This window comes from Tauraco erythrolophus, chromosome 4, assembly GCF_009769465.1.
Source record: "Tauraco erythrolophus isolate bTauEry1 chromosome 4, bTauEry1.pri, whole genome shotgun sequence".
In the NCBI taxonomy this organism is placed as follows: Eukaryota; Metazoa; Chordata; class Aves; order Musophagiformes; family Musophagidae; genus Tauraco; species Tauraco erythrolophus.
The window spans coordinates 47,263,230-47,280,632 of record NC_141468.1 but is presented as its reverse complement, the minus strand read 5'-3'; the positions used below and the strand labels follow the sequence as shown (position 1 = coordinate 47,280,632).

At 35.4% G+C, this 17,403-nt stretch overlaps 1 protein-coding gene across 4 annotated transcripts in view; it reads left to right on the top strand.

The window, feature by feature from the left end:
• The window catches only part of PPFIA2 (PPFI scaffold protein A2), a 339,695-nt gene that overhangs the window by 85,902 nt on the left and 236,390 nt on the right, over positions 1-17,403 (top strand). For 2 of the 4 annotated variants that reach the window (XM_086609971.1, XM_086609970.1), the window contains exon 1: positions 13,731-13,811. The exons of the other annotated variants lie outside the window; for them this stretch is intronic. In XM_086609971.1, the coding sequence (XP_086466097.1) occupies positions 13,731-13,811 (81 nt within the window). Of the gene's footprint in view, positions 1-13,730; positions 13,812-17,403 lie in introns of those variants that run through there. 4 annotated transcript variants of the gene reach the window in all.

Here is a 17,403-nt window from a genome sequence, read left to right as displayed (position 1 = left end):
ATTCTATTTTTAATTTATATGTTTTCCTGCTTTATCTTCTCATTTTTGAAGATTAGTAGGACTATATTAGTTTCTAAGCATTTGCTTGAAATACAAGAAATTTCTATGCTCTGAGCTCCCATATAACTTGCATTGTATTGCTTTGGTTTGTTTTTTTCCTCCTGCCTGTCTGTTGGATTTTGTCCCTTTGCATTTTTTGTATTTGTTAGGTTTTCCATGTGTTTTTTAATTGCGCTGTACACTTATGTGCATTGTGCTTTAGTTTGAGACCTCTGTGTATTTCTCCTTGTTTGCTGCTTGTGGCAAACTTGTGCCTGGATCTTGAGGTCACCTTTCAAATGCTGTTTCATCATTAATGGTGGAGAGACTTCCAAATATTCTACATGGATAAGCATATAAAAATTTTAAAGTTTTGACAACTTGCATCCCTCCATTCTCTCAGGCTTTCTTTCAGATGGCGTGCACTCTGTATTCAGGAGATACGGTTGCAATATGGCTAGATAATATAACTCGTGACAAGTTTGTTCTAGATGACTTGTATATAATGAGCCTTGAAGACTTTGCAGCACAGCTGCCAGGAATCAGTGATTTTCTATAGACAATACAGGCAGAGCCCATGCTGGTTTACATCAACAGTTAGGAATAACTGAGTGAAATGGATTAAAGGCATCCATCATCTGTGTGGTACCAATCTGCATTCTCTCCCCAATTACAACTTTGTATTCTGCAGTCAAAAATGCAACTACTACACTGCATCCAGTATGATTTATCTTGACTGAAGTTTTAGTTGACTAACATTGATCATTCATATTCTATCTTCTATCTTTAAATATTACCCTAGATACCAATGATTTTCAACAGCAAGATTGAAAATGTATGAAATCTTTTATTTATGTATCATAACTTTAAACCTCTGGAAAGGCTTGTCATATTTATATGCTAGTAAATCAAACAGTACTGGGAAGTGTTCCTGGATGGTCAGACATTTGTAGTAGTAATCTATGGTCCAGACCCTGGCACGCTTTTCATTCACACTAATTTACACTTTTTCCAGGCAATTGCTAAGTATGGTCTGCGAATAGGACTGTTGCAGGGACCATTCCCAATAAGTTTGCATGCAGCCTCTTTGGACAGTTCAGTGTTGACTGGCTTATTTGTGTACTCATCTGTGCCAGCTGGCCACAATGATTGGGAACTTTCCCAAGCACATTTACTCCTACCTATATTATTTCCTTTCTTTCTAATGGTGTCACAGCCTCCATGCCAAATCTGCTACTTCTTCTGTTTTAGCTTTGGCAGTTATGCCTGCCTCTTTCTTGTCTCGAATAACTCAGATAGATAGAAATCCAGAGATGGGCAGTAAACAGTGAAACAGAGTAATGCTTGCAGATGGGATTGCTTAGGAGGATATCTTTATCAAACTGAAACAAGAAACAACTGAGCTGAAAAGAAGTTGTGAAAGGGTATCCTGAAACAGATTTGTGCTTATTGAAAGTTATTGATAATAGTAAAAGCTTATTGTAGCCCTCATGAAAAGGGATATTTTTACCATGGACCATGATCTAACATGTTCATTTAAAATCTAACTATTACATTCAATGTTCCACATGGACATTTTGTTCTCTAATAACAGTTACCATTTTACCTTTGGATGCTTAATTGCAAAACTGAAATTGCAGAAATTAGGAAGAATTTTTCAAGGTTCTTGTAAAGCAAATGAAGAGTTCACTGGTAATTTTAGTATGTGAACAGTTCAAAGACATGAAGTAATATAAATCTTGTTGTAGCTTGATAGAAACTAGTTCATCTGTTCAGATATGAGGCAAAGTGTATGTAATGGAAAATGAATGGGGAGATATCCTGAATGAGTCATTTGAAATTTTTAAAAAAATAAAATCACAAGTTTTATTTAAATTGTTGACTCATCTGTGATTTATTTTCCCACTGTTTCTATCTTGCTAGTCTGGTCAAACCACATCCATGGTCATCTAATTTTTTAGCTAAACAGAGAGTACAAAGGTAGAAAAGCGTTCTGCTGTTTAATGACATTTCTTTCTTGGTCAGTGTCCGAAAGCTTTGAGTTATGATTTGTGTTTGTGCTTGTCTAAATTGGTTCTTATGCACCTGTTATTCTGAGGTGTAATGTTGTTCAATCTTAGCAAGCCACAGTTAACTGCAATTCAGTGCGGTTTTCCATGCGCCAACTAGGTTTGGAGCCTTGGTAAATGGACGGGAGTAGGAGTAAGATAAAATGTTTCCTTTTGATTTCCATCTGGATGTGCAGAGAAGGAGAGCAAGACATATTCTGTCATGGTAAGCTGTTATCTGGAGATGTAGAGACAGATAGTGAAAATGATTAAGGGTAAGAAGGAATTTTTAAGGGAAGAGAGGCTGTCAGGATTAGCACTGTTTTGGTTTAAAGGAGAAATAACCATTACACATTTATGTAAGTGTAACTGCTATAGAGGAGTTACGCCAAATGTATCTATTTATTTTCTTAACAGAATAGAGGCCAGTTGGTGAAGTTGAAAAATTAAAAAATTTAAAACTGATGAAGTTGAACAAATTGTTTTCTATGTATAATTTTTCTATGGGTCTATTTCCATAAGATATTGCTGAGAATATGTACTATGTCACACTCAGGAAAAGGACTTAACTTTTATATGGATATACAGGTTAAATCTGTGGTTGGCTTGTGCCATTTTTTTTTTCCAAATGAAAGTTCTTCTCTGTGCACTTCAATTAGGAAAATTTTCTACACATGACAAATACTGTGATTTACTATTCTGTTAGCCATAGGTGCATATATTTATATACATCTTAACTTCATTATATATCTGGTGCTCTCCAATTTATAAGGATTTCCTTTGCCACCTTAGGACAATATTAATTAACACTGTCACTACTTGACACTTACCAAAATTTAAAGCTGCTTGATACAATATGAAATTCTAAACAAAATTCTGGGCTTTGATCCGTAATAAGTGGGTATTGTATCCATTTAGTGTATATAAGAGACATGTTCATGCTGCAGTGAACATGAATAAGCACAGATACAGTACTAAGAATGAGGAACTGCCTGACCTGAGGTTGCTATATTATTTAACCTTGTAGATGTGATTTAACTTGTTTGTGTTACATATCTCCTTTTATAAAACATGAGTAATTTTGCAGTTAATTTTGCTGTGCTCCGTATGTTCTGTATGTTAGTCTGGGATGTTAATCTTGCATGTGATTGTAACAGCAGACTGAATCTGAACGTGACTGTGAATTGTTGCTGCAGATGTTGCTTTTCACATTATTTGTTTTAGGGAAAGTATGAAAACCATTTTCAGGTTTGTGTGGTTTTGTTTTTGTTTCACATAGTTATAGGAATAGTTATTTCTAATAGTAAATTTCCTTCAGGTGTACTGAATCAGTGGTAGGGGGTTTTGTCCTTGATAATAATATTTTCTTGGCATATTTTGATGACTTGTTTAATATTCAGTTCAGGATCCAAAGGTAGGATGCACTGCACCTAACTTCAGACATCTACAGCGTAGGCTTTTCTGTCTTTATTGCCTCCTACCTCTGTGATGATTCATCTCAAACTAAAATAGACATCTAAAATAGGTCAGAAGCAGTGCCCCTTGAAAATGGCTGTCTTTATTGACTTTAAAGAGAGACAGTGGTAACACATGGAGACATTGGCCCTCACACTGCAAATAAAGCCCACCAGAAGACACTGGTGTTAATTCCTGCCATTGCTTCCTTTAAAGAAAGAAATGGAAAAGCTGCCTTACATACATTGGTGAGGAGCTTTCAATGTGGGGATGTACCTTGCTCAATAGCGGCCACATAATTTTCAGCTTCCCACCTGGCGTCACTCCACCTGAGGCTCTCTGTCCATGAAGAATGCTCTCCATTTGATCTAGCATCTTTAGTCTTACCACTAAGCTTTCAGCGTTTTCAAACAGAGCTATGAGTGCAGAACACCAGGCAGTAGTCATCTGCTGCCATGCAGAAGGGACAAGATTTTATTTAAAGATGAGAGCAGTACTGTGTCAGTATCACAGTGTTTAATTTAGGTTTGACTACATTTTTACGCTTTTGTCAAGTAGCTATTTTTCCTGACCATCCAGTCCAAGTGTGTGTTTTTAGACCGTGATCTTTAATCACAACAGTTCTTTCTTCAGTTAATATTGGCACACGCATTTGTTAATTATCAATCCATCTTCATCTCAGTTTTCTAGAAGATATAGATTAAGCCATAAGAATGTTAAGAATATATCTTATCTGCTGATAAGTTTATGGCACTTTTTAGATGCATAGCAAGATAAATCATGAATAAGGCTGCTTAGTCACTTGCATGATGAATATTTAAGTGAAGTTTTTTTCCCTTTTTGTGTTATCCAGGCTGAATACAGGAAGAAAATAAAAAATACTTTTACTTTTTCCTATGTACTATAAATATACTTCTTACTTACTTAATATCCTATCCTACTTTTTTTTTCTCTAAACATGTTTAATAAAGAATAAAGGTGGCTATTGTGAAGATTAAGGCTTAGAGAGCCCTTTTTCAAGATTAGCATGTTTGAAGCCAGTCAGTCCATTGGTGTTTTTATATTATTGCCTTTTAACTTTTCTTTCAGAATTTTCAGAAGTAAATAGGATAACTGAAAATCAACATTAAATCAGCATTAATCAGCACAGCATATTCTATGATTGCCCAAGTCTACATTATGAGGGAAATAAAAAATAAGAAATAATTAGTTTTATTTGAATTGACATTTCCTAGCATTGGAAAAGTATCCTTTAACTGTATTTGTGTATTATAATTTTCTTCCCAGAAAAATGCAACGTTTGCTTTTACTTAATAGATATGCAGTTGCTGGATTGTTCTGTATTTTTATAATAGCTTGTAAGGGGAAATGAAAGTCTGCTGAGTCAAGAGCTGGAACAGCCATTTGCCCTCAGGACAGTATTGACTGGTTTGTTTTATAATCCTATATCTTTTCTTTGTTGGAAAGATGATTTTAGACATTATCATACACAAACACTCCCACAGCATTTTTGAAAGGGAAAATGGCATCAAGAGGTTAAGGACAAGTGCAGAAGAAATAGGATACATTTTTAGAAGAGACAGGGTTTCTGCTTGCTACCATGCCCACTTATCTTTATAAGGTTGTACGTGTGACAATGAAGAGATGTGCACTCTAGCAAAATCTTGAAGTCTTTTCAAGCTAGTATGTTATTACTGATTTTAGTATGTACTTAAAGAAAAAAAAAGTATTAGAAGATTTGATTGCTTGTCTTTAGCTATAAATGGGAATTTTGCGTCATCTGTAGAAGACTACATTTTGTGAATAGAGTTGAAGCAACAGGTCTGACATTTTCAAACTTAGTCACCCCAAGTACCTGGCTGTTATGTGTACAACAATTGAGACCTGATGCTCATTAAGTGGCATGTAACAGCATCAGCAGAGCTGAATCGACTTAGAGAGACTATCCAGAGACTGAGCATCCTTGAAAATTGGATGAAATGTGTTCAATTAAACAACTGGATTAATTACTGCTTTTGGAATATGATTGTAAACATTGTTCCATTTAACAGTCCTTTAGCAGATTCCAGTTCCAAGGGTTGTAATCCCATTCAGAATCATTGCTCTAGTTAGATTCAGGACAGAAAAGCTCCTGGGGTAACTCTGCTTTGGGGAATTTTATTAGAACACCAGTAATATTCCAATTATTGCACAATGTGAAAGAAGGCATGATTATTCAGTTTTATGGGGCTTGTTCTGGTTATTCATGTTTCTCCAGGTTACGTTAATTTCATTCAGAAATATGTTTTACTGACACTATGGAAAAAAAAAGAAATTTAATTGAGAAAGAAAACAAACAGACCTTCTTTGCAAAGGCCTACTGATATCCACAACCCTTACTCAAGTGAGTGTTCCCAGGTCCCATGTAAAATGTAGGACTAATCAGTTGTGAATTTTAGCTTTTGATTCAGTTCTTTAAGTCTTGCTCAAAGGACCAATTAGAAACTTGCATCACTCATTAAGACAGAAGATATTTTCCAGATGGAGCAAAAATAGAAATAAATGACAAGACAATTGCCTTGGCACAAGATTTCCTGACAGCCTTTATCTTACAGAAGTAATTCTACTACTCATTCTCATTAGTAGTTACTCTCGAATAGTTTTTATACTTGTGGAACAGGATATATCTCAGTGTATGTAAAGCTTGCAGAATCAGTATAAAATAAATGAACAGAATGAAAAAATAAAATAATACTGTTAGGAAGAAAAAATATTTTTTGAAGGGAGGAGGGGCAGATTAGAAAGGATATCTATTCATAGTGAGCTGTGCTAAGTTGTAGTGCTTGAATATGTTATCTCAAATTTGTATCTTCTTTTGGTTTTCCATATAGGCTCTCATCCTATTTTTAACCTCATGATGAGGCACATAATGTAAGATGTTCACTTAAAAAGAAAAAGCCTCTCTGCTGAGGATGATACATAAGCAATGATTATCAGCTCTTATGTTCTTTCATAATTTCTCTTATCCTTAATGTACTGTGAGCCTCTGCAGTAATTTACGTGATTTAGATTCTACATTTACTGGTAAGAAACAACTCTTATTTTGTCAGGTACACTGATACCACTGTGTGTAATGTTACGATATAAACAACGTAAAGGCTGTAATAACGAAAGTGATACCTAAGTGATATGATGCGGAGTGAAATAACAAGCTGACTGTTTTCCTTATTTCTTTTCTACCATCTGGGATCACATTGTGTTTGGGGTTTTTGTCTTGATTCATCAAGAGTTAATGTTAGATTTGACTGTATTAAAAATACTCATAAATGCAGTCACTGAGATGATTCTACATTAAAAAATGTCTTTAATTCCAAAGAGCCTCTGGACTTTTTCATGAAATACGTAGTTATGCCACAAAACAGAAATGCAGTCGTTCCTGGCATTGAAAGTGAATGACAGAGGACACAGGTTGTGTACTAAATATAGTTTAGTATCTGTGCTTTTGGCAGTTGAAGCACAAGAGTCATGGAGAAAAGTGTGTATCTTTTCAAATCAGGGAAGAAATACAGTAGTGGAACAGAGATAAGTCTTCCCTCAATTTTCTGTTATTTTATTTCATTACGCATTCTCGCAACTCTGCTGTCCCTCTCCTCCTTTAACTCTCATATTTTGCTCAATGTCCAGAACACTTTTCTATATTCAAGTATTATGTTTTCACTCAGTTTCTTTTTTAGAATCACTCAGTGAGTCACTGTCATCAACATATAATTTAAAAATAGATAAAAACTGTGTTTATATCAGGTTCATTTCAGTTACCTGATAAGATTCTGTGTGCCATCTTGATTTACTGATGGTCAGGTTATATAGAGGAAACACAGATCCAGTGCTGAGAATTTGAAGTGTTTCAAGAAAAACAGAATGTTATTTTGAATATTTCATCCCAGCTTTGTTGAGCCATGCGGAAAAGGAGGCAGATACAGAACTATTTAATCAGTAAGTCTTGAGAGTGCAAGAATTAATTTTTCACACTTGTGATAACCAGAATATTGTAGGCCACTGCTGCACCAGAGTCCTATCTGTGATCAGCAATTGCCTGTCCAGAGTATATAAAAGGAAAGGAAATTCTGGTTCTGACCAAGCAAACAAATTGCATAGTAAGGCATTGTGTTTTTTGGACTTATTTGCATTGTAGTTCCATTTGATGATTGTTGATTATAGACTGCATATTTGGTAGGTTGCAGAAAATGTGTTCTGGATTAGCTCCTGTATTCATAAACTCATTTAGATATTTAATCAGTGATTTTAATTTTATCGACCTTTTATAGCATAGAGTGAGATGTGGATCCCCCATCCCTGGAAGTGTTCAAGGCAAGGTTGGATGAGGCTTTGGGCAACTTGGTGTAGTGGAGGATTTCTCTGCCCATGGCAGGGGCGTTGGAACTAGATGATCTTTAAGGTCCCTTCCAACCCTAACCATTCTATGTTCTATGATTCTATGAGATAATATTAGAAAAATGAATTCTGAAGTTTGCCATTTCAAAGAGAAATGGTTATGAAAGTTTTGAAAAAGTTGATTAGTCGATGTTGACTCTGTTTTTTCAAAATAATTGCAATACTTGGTAAAATGTTCCAGTACATACAACAAAGCAAGGATATTTAAAAAAGGAATTACATTCATATTTGCATTTCCTCTGAAAGCTTCAGTCATTGTTCCTGTGCTTGAAAGGGAAGCCATCATACAGAATACACTTGTTGGGACATGTTTTACTCTTTACTGTTGCTGACATACAGTTTATACAGCTAACAGGATATTTTGTTCTGCAGTGTAGTTGCCTTCACAGGTTACACAAATCCATATGTTTGAGGTTAAAATAGGGCTTCTAAGCACATACTGACTTGGTACCAGTACTTACTCTTGTTAAGACACACTTCCCTGGACAAGCATTGGTATTTGTATGTTCAAGATAAGATACAAAGCAACGAAGAACAATGACGGCAAATGTTGATAATCAGCTCTTAATTACAGAAACAGGAGGAATAACAGGCTTTACTTATCAATAAGATAAGCCAATCTATTTTTACAAGTATTCACTTCTAAAAGGATTTTCTGTTCATACCAGAAGATTGAAAGGAAGCAAAAACTTCTCTGTACTATGTTTCATTTCCCTTAGTTCTCCCCCCCACTTCACTTTCTGGGAGCTATACCAGCTGGGAGAGGTTAGTTTCTGAAACTTGATATGTTTGAGTTTTATATGTTCTTTAAAGTATATTCATTCATCAGATAATATGGTTTTGTGTTGCTTTTTTGATGGAAAAATTGAAATACTTTCGGTGTAGAACTTCATTAAACGAGTTAAAAGGAATTGTAAATTAATTTGGATATGAAGAACTATTAGATGTGAATTTGAATATCTTTTGTCTGAACTGTGGTAAAGGTTTAACATCTTTTCAACCATTAACAGTTGGAGATCAGAACTCTTAACAGTTTTCAGTTTAAAGCAAATGCAGGGAATTTTAGCCAGATGAATAACGTATCACATGATACTCCCTCTGTATTGATGTTTACAACAGTAGATATTAAAGAAATATCAATTCAAGTACAGCATTGTAGATTTTGGAAGGTTAGTAGGGTTTCTGTGAGTCCGTGAAGTAAAGTGATGCAGTCTAGGTTTAATGTTAAAGCTCTCTAATGTTCTGAAAATCACACGCTCTCACTGCTCCTGGAGGGAGGCATGTTTCTTAACATGATTTTCCCTGAAAGAGACAGAAATGAGAACAGTATGTGATATAAAGTCCACGTTTCTGGATAATTACTCATGTAATTTAATAAGAGCTGGTGATTTAAATCTTAACTCAAAACATCTGCTTTTCTATTGCACTACATATTCTGAAGAGAAACTGTGTCACACAAGCACTAGCTTATTAAAAAGCTAAGTGTATTTGTCAATTTAAAAAAGTGCATCTTGTCTCTGCCATCAGAGATATAAGTTTTTGTATTAGTGTCCATGAATTTTCACAGTACTTCACATAATGGTCTGATATATATATGTATGTGTATATTTTTTCCTTCTTTTTTGATGTGTAGCTTGTTTTTTAATACATATATATCTCTCTACATATATCAACATATATCTACATTTTTATCTACTATAAAAAAATAGTATGCTACACATCAAAAAAACCCACTGCTTTTTAAAAAAAAAATTATACCACAATGAAAGTTTTGAAAAGGGGTATCTAATTAAAATGCAAAGTCAACAGAACACATATAATGTAGATTAAGAGTTTGGTAACTTGTACATTCAAAAGTAATTGGAACTAAAGCCATCTCAGGAGAATTGCCACATTTCATACTTTTAAACATGTAGGATTTCTCTTCTCTTCACATAGGAGATTATTTTTTCCTCCACTACAACTCTTTCACTTTATGGAATAATTAAATCATTCATTGGAAGACTCATTGGAGCAAGCTTTTGAATTGGGATTACATACTTTGTGAGCACTTCTGCCACTGAGCTGTAGTCATGGTCTGTAGATCTGTTTCTCTATTTGTCTTGTTGAGTCTGTTCAGTTTCCTTTATTCTGTTCCACTTTCTGCTCGCTTTCAGGCTGTGTTGCTTGATACCCGTCTTAGTGGTTGTGGCATTCAATTAGACATGGGAGACCTGGTTTCAGCTTTTTGTTCCGAGGAGAATGCTGAATCCCAGCTTTGAGGCTTCTGGCTTTTCTGAAATGTGACTGCCTCTCTCTGTAATTGTGAACACACGTTCAACCATGTATCAGTTCATACTTTACTGAATTTACCTATATTCTGACCAATTGTTGTGAGGAGACTGGTTTCATGTTTGTGTGGTTTTTTTTTTTTTTCCAGAAAAACTCTGTTTTACACAAATGTTTACATGCTGTTTGAGTGTTACATCAAAGATTTGTTCTGATTCCCTGAGGGTTCTGCAAGAGCATGGTGTTGGCCTGTTTCACAGTGAGCTAAAAGAAAATATATAGTCATAACTAGGAGCATTTTCACATGAGGTAAAAGTTAGCATAGAGATAAAACAATTATAATGCCATGCCTTCTCTCCAGATCCATACTGATTAGCTAGGGCGGTGTGTTTATTAGAACTTAAACACGGGGAGTTATTGGATTTTTTGGTGATGGTAGTGGTGGTGAGGTGCAAATTCCTTCACCTAAACAGGAAAGCCAAAACGACAGATAAAAGATTGAGAGGAGTATTTTGAAAAGTAGTATTTTTTCAAAATAACGGGCAGCTAAGCCATGGTGGACAATGATCCGAATAAAAGCTCCCAGTGGAAGGCTGCAGCTAGAAGATGTGCAGTTCTTGAGGAACAAATAGGGAACTAGCAAGTCAAAATACAGCAATAGTATTATGAATATGAAAGGTATTATTGAGACTGTTACTAGAGCAGTTATGTTTAACTTTGGTATTGACCATTTCTTAAATATGACAATATTTTTTTGGGAATGAACTAGCTTAAGGTTTAGCAAATGCCAATATGGGAAGATGAACTGAGTTTCCAATATCCCTGGTAGAAATGAGGTTTAAAAAGTTGTGAAAGTTGAAGCACAAAAAGTTAAAATAGGTATGGTTATTTAGTACTGACAGTAATTGTCTATTGGATAAATGTATGTGGTATTTTAGAATCATAGAATCACAGAATCATAGAATGGTTAGGGTTGGAAGGGACCTTAAAGATCATCTAGTTCCAACCCCCCTGCCATGGGCAGGGAAATCCTTCACTACACCAGGTTGCCCAAAGCCTCATCCAACCTGGCCTTGAACACTTCCAGGGATCCACAACTTCTCTGGGCAACCTGTTCCACTGCCTCACCACCCTCAGTGCAAAAAATTTCTTCCTTATATCTAATCAAAACCTCCCCTCTTTCAGTTTAAATCCATTGCCCCTTGTCCTATCACTACACGCCCTTGTAAAAAGTCCCTCTCCAGCTTTCCTGTAGGCCCCCTTCAGGTACTGGAAAGCTGCTATAAGATCACCCCGGAGCCTTCTCTTCTCCAGGCTGAACAGCCCCAACTCTCTCAGCCTGTCTTCATAGCAGAGGTGCTCCAGCCCTCGGATCATCTTCGTGGCCCTCCTCTGGACTTGCTCTAGTAGCTGCATGTCCTTCTTCTGTTGGGGACTCCAGAGCTGAACACAGTATTCCAGGTGGGGTCTCAGGAGAGCAGAGTAGAGGGGCAGAATCACTTCCCTCGACCTGCTGGCCACACTTCTTTTGATACAGCCCAGGATATTTTGCACATGAATTCTTCAAATTATGCATTTGGTGAGAAAACTAAGAGGTATATTTCCATCATCTTTCATCGCAAATGATCTGAAGTGTCCATAAAAGAAACTTTATTCATTGCACTGCAGGGAAATAGTACACTTTGGTAGGTAGATTATAAAGGAGAAAGTATCAACTCAGAATAGAAGGTTCTATACTCAAATTACCAGCAATCTGGTATCTTTCCTTTGACCAGTTGAGGGACCCCTTTGCTAATACCAGCATCTAGATCTTCTGGAATAGAACTCAAAGAAGGGAGAATAATCTGTAATCTGAAATCTAGGTCTCAAGAAAATGTTCCAGACTGTAGTTTTGCTTTGATTCAGTAAACGTTATAGATGCAATATCATGGTAATTATAAGAAATTGTTAGACAAGACTAGGATCTAAGAGGATTTTTTTCTCTTTGGCTTACAAAATATGATTATTCTGGTGCGTGCCACACTGGCATACACATTTAAACAGACAGACATCTCTGCATCTATCCCAACTCCTTTCATAGTCATTCTACTTTAGAAGCTGTTTTATATTCAGTTGCTAAAAGCATTAAGATAAAACAGAATAAAAAACAGAGGCAGCCAGGCAACTCACCAGGCTTTTAGATTTTTGACAAGTTTCATTTTCAAAGTACCATTTCGTAAGTGATTTCTCTGTCTCTCTTTTAAATCTTATGAATAAAATTCAAAGTGCTTGACAGAACATGTAAAGTTAGTTTTCCAATCACTTTACGTTTTGTACCCTTTACTGAAACTCTACTTTTCAATTTTTGTAAGTGAAACACTTATTTTTCTTGCTAAAAAGTGGTGAGTTCTTTGAATATTTCTTTCTTTATTGTCTTCACGTAGTTCAAACGATCTGTGTGTGAAATAAAAATGCAATTAATGCTTTTGGATGTTCAATGCAGGTGTTCACAAGTATTATCAACCTTGAAAAATATTTTTTTTTAATATAGTGTATAGATAAAGAGCTAAGCTGTAGATCTATAGTTTTGTGAAACACAGTAAGACTCAGAATAAAATGTCAACCTTATATTTAATAATGTTAGGTAAACCCTTCCTAAAGAAAGATTCAGATGGGAGATGAGGAAAAAAAAAATAGAAAAGAATGAGAAAAGAGAAGCTTATAATGTGTATTATATTTAAACTTGACTGTAGCTCTGTAAACAGTCTCACAAATATTTATTTCCCACTATTTGCATTCTGTAGTAGCAAGAAATAGTAGCTACAAAATACCAAGAAATTAAGAAATACAAAAATTATTAATTTGGAGAGCAATGCACTGTTGCTTTTATCTAGGCAAGACAGTTAAAACAAAAAAAACCCTCCACCTTTGTGTTATTTAAAGCAAGTTGGTGTGTGTGAACATAGCTGTCAGCAACTGAAATGATAAAATTATCATTGTTATCAAATACATCTATAAACTGAACACGAGGCGTGCTTCAGGTTAGTCAGAAGAGGTCCTCTGTTTTTCACTGTGCATGCTTGCTTGAAATGAAACTGTGTGTTATTGGTTAACTGGGATGCTTAGCATAATCACTTTGCAAGGCTGTGGTGGAGGGAGGTGATTATCACTGGGAACAGATGGGCAGGTCCAAAGCGTTGCCAGATTCTGCACAAGCTCCATGTGCTGTAGGTTCTAGCTCTCTTTTCTTCAGCATTTCTATTTTTCATTCATTGTGCATATTTTGAAGGGCTAGCTGAGCTGGAGGTCAGGGAGTGGTGACCTTACAGTTTAGCTCACAGCTGTAGGAGTGGGGAATTCAAAGCGCTGTCACCGTACGCCTGAACGGATGGGACAGACTGCATTTTGTACGATTGCCTCCCTAAATGTATGAAAGGATTTGTCTCCGAGCTTAGCACTCTACTCTGCATCTGTAGCTCTCTGTGGATTGTATTGTGTGTGTGACCAGAAATGATATTCTCGGATATGAACACGGTCTCTGCCTCTCCTAAAGTGCATCCTCCTAATGGGACCCGGTTTTATACTTTTCAGGTAAGCGAACTTTAATAAAACCTAAAGGATTTTTCTTGGTACTTAAACGATAGGTAAACTTTGAGTAAGAGTAGCTAATAAGTTAAGAAGCTTATGTGTTAATTAGTTTTGTATTGGTAGGGGAAAATATGTAAGAAATCAATATCATCATAGTAAGTTTGCTGCCTTAAAAAAATCAGCATGTAAATTGTTCCTAAACAAAAATAAAATTGCATTCACAATGATTTTGCTATTGGTTGTCTTTCCCAATAATATTATCATTTTACAATTCATTAGATTTGTATTTCCTTAGATGGACCCACACTGTCTTTCTGTTTAGTTCAGATAAGCACTGTGCTGGGATTAGAAGAAATTAGAAGAAATTTCAAATTCATAGTATACGAAAAAACATTTTATAAACTTCATATGTTGTACCTGTCTGGATTTTTTAATATTAATCCTGAATGTAGTTTCATGCTAGCTGACTCTTAATTTGACTCATGTGGATAGTGATCCTACATGTGCAATTGATAGAACAGCAGAATCTACTGTTAGGATTATTAAGGTTCTCAGTTTTAAGCCAAGTTTTGCCTCATTCAGGTAAATAAGCTTCTTTGCTTAGCCAAAGGTAAGAATTAGTATATGCTCTAAATCTAATGTGTAAATCAGTCTAATTACAATCATCTTTCAGTGGCATTTAATTAAAAGAAATCTTCAGTGCCTTGGCTCTGGAAAAATATGTAATCCTACATTAAGATTTAACAATAATAAAAAACCCCACAACCCCCCAGCCCCAGCTGCTCCTTATAGCACCCCAGCCCTGCAGGGCAATTACAAACACTGCACTACTTAAAGTGACAATAGCTTTTTCAGTTCAGCCTCTGATACAGTTAGGATTTAAATAACCTTCCCATTCCTGATCATATAATGGTTTTGTCTTTTTGGTACTTTGTGCTACTGTAGAGTGATGTCTTTAATATGTAATAAATCCTGTTTATGCTACCAGAGCAAACAATCTGAGGCAATTAGAAGTTGATCCTAAAATGCATGGCAAACTTCTTTCACAAAATACAGGTACCCCATTCTTTGGGTGCAATTCATTCTTGTCTTCTTTTAATCCATTGTTTTTAATTGTGCTGTCTTGCCCTTCTTACAGTGATGTCAAATGATAGTTGAGGGCTGTGCAGAAAGAGTGGCATCCTCCTAACAGTGACGATCTGCTGATCCTGGCAGTGATTCAGAGACATGAATGCCCCAGGCCTGTTCCTCTACAGCATGACTACTTTTTTTCACACACTGACATCTAAATATTCTGTACAGCCTCCTGTAGCTATGCTCTTAAACACAGTTCCTAACGTCAGGTATTTTTTCTGAGTGTGTCGAGTCGAAAAAGTCTCTAAAATTAGGATGCTTGGTTGTGATACCAAATTAGCTATTTTATTGTGTGATACTTTATGAAAGTAAGTGCTAACAATGAAGTATATAATTTTTTTACAGTATGTATTGTTGCTACTAGCAATCTCTGTGATTACTGGAGACATTTTCCCACATACAAAACATTCTCTTTTAAAACTTATTGCTTTCACTGATTTTTAAGCTGAGGGGACAATAAATAAGAGGGAAATATAACCGTATTTCCTGTTGCATTCTGGATACTTTAATGAGCAATGTAGTGTCAAATGACCTTGGAATGTAATGGTGCTAATTCAGGACAGTCTGTGTTTGTGTTCTAGAATGGCTTGGTGTTAGCAGTGCTAAAAGAATCCCTGAAAAATTTTAAAAAAATGACCAAAGAAAGCTTTTGTTTTCCTGTGATGCCCTTTTAAAATTGTTTTTTTCTATTTATTTGTTTACATACGTGCAGTATGAACAAAGATATGTGAAGCAACTTTCCAGTTCTTCCTTGACTTCCTTTGTCATTCCTTGCTTCCCAGCTTTTGACCACCATGTTTGTGGTATCTTCTCTTTTCCTTGAGTTACTTCAGTCTTTGTAATGTAATAATTGCTGAGAAGGACTTCATATGATTCTTGTTGAATGCTTTGATCTATTTTGAACTACTTTCACATTTTGCTTTCTTACCTGTTCTGTTGTTTCTATATGTTACATAGTAATCTCTTTGAGACAGAGAATCTCTTTCATTCAAATAGCTTGCAAAGTTATGGGACAGCTTAATGATTCTTAGTTCAAAATATATATGCTGGTATTTCACCTAAATTTGTCAAAATAATCTTAGCAAAGCCGATGTCTAGCATGTTTTAAACTGAACAAATACAAAAATCGTGACATGAGGGCCTGAACTCTGACTGATGGAAGGTAATGAGTGATTAATCTACTGAATTAAATGTACATTGATGTAATGATTAAGCAGCTGAATTAATTGTACATTGATTCAAAACTGCAACATACTAATTCTTTCAGAAACAAAAACAGTACTGAAAGAAGCTCAAACCATTTGTGCAAGTTCTAACTTTATTATTGACATTTCACTGATGTTTTTAGGAGATAGGACCAAATTGTCCTCTACTGGCCAAGGAATCAGACTGGCCATACAGAGATGCATCTAGCAGAGCACTTCGGCAGAGGAGAATCATAATTAGTGAATATCTCTACAGGTTTTTGAGCATTTATTAAGATCTTAATCAAATGCTTTCAATAGTATGCTTTAAAATCAACTTTATAAAGTGCATTCACTTATAAGTGAGCATTAATTGAAATTAGAAGTCTGCCATAAATTTTCAAATTCAGAGATTTTCTTGCCCGATGAACTTTATTTTCAGTAGGTAAAATTAACAGGGATTTTCTCAACAAATAATTGCAACATTTAAAACCGTATTTTCACCTGCAATGACACAGGATGAATAAGCAGGTTCTTTCACTTCCCCCTTCTCTCCCACTTTGTTGCGTTTTATTACTTTCTTTGGACTCCAAAAGTATTGAGTTTGAAAATTACATCAATATCTGCAACTATCTAGAAGCTATGAAATTCCTGCTGTCTTTGTTTTGCTCAGGAAATCTGTCCTGAAATTCTGCAAATGTTAAAAGCGTGATTTGGTTCAGTATATTTGCTGAACCACCTTCTAAAATTAAAAGAAGCTTAAGCTTTGATCCCTAGACTATGCTTGATTAAAGCAATAAAAATAGAAAATTATGTGAGAGGAGGTCATATAAAGAATTTATGTACTGTATGAAAGGAAGGAGTTGTAACACTATTATGAACAAGGTTTATTTGTATAGTAACCAAGACGATACCAAAGTTTAGTGGTTTATATTTCAGTATCTCTTTCTTTCATTTCAATTTGCTTGTGCCAACCTTGGCAGACTTCTGCAGCTGTATAACAGAAAGCAGTGATTTTCTTCATTTTTATCTTCAAGCTTGATAAAAAGATGCTATTTCTGCTACTCTATGTGGATAAATTAGTTTGCTAGCAGTCCCACAGTAAGTATGTCTCTTTCATGAACATTGTAAACATCAATGTCCAAGTAGTAACATTGTCTTGCTTTATGGTTGATCTTGTATTTCACTGTATTTAGTGGTTAGTTGCATAAAATAATGATACAGGTGGAAAAGTTTGGATTAGAAAGGATATATTTTTAACTTGGTTATTGGTTATG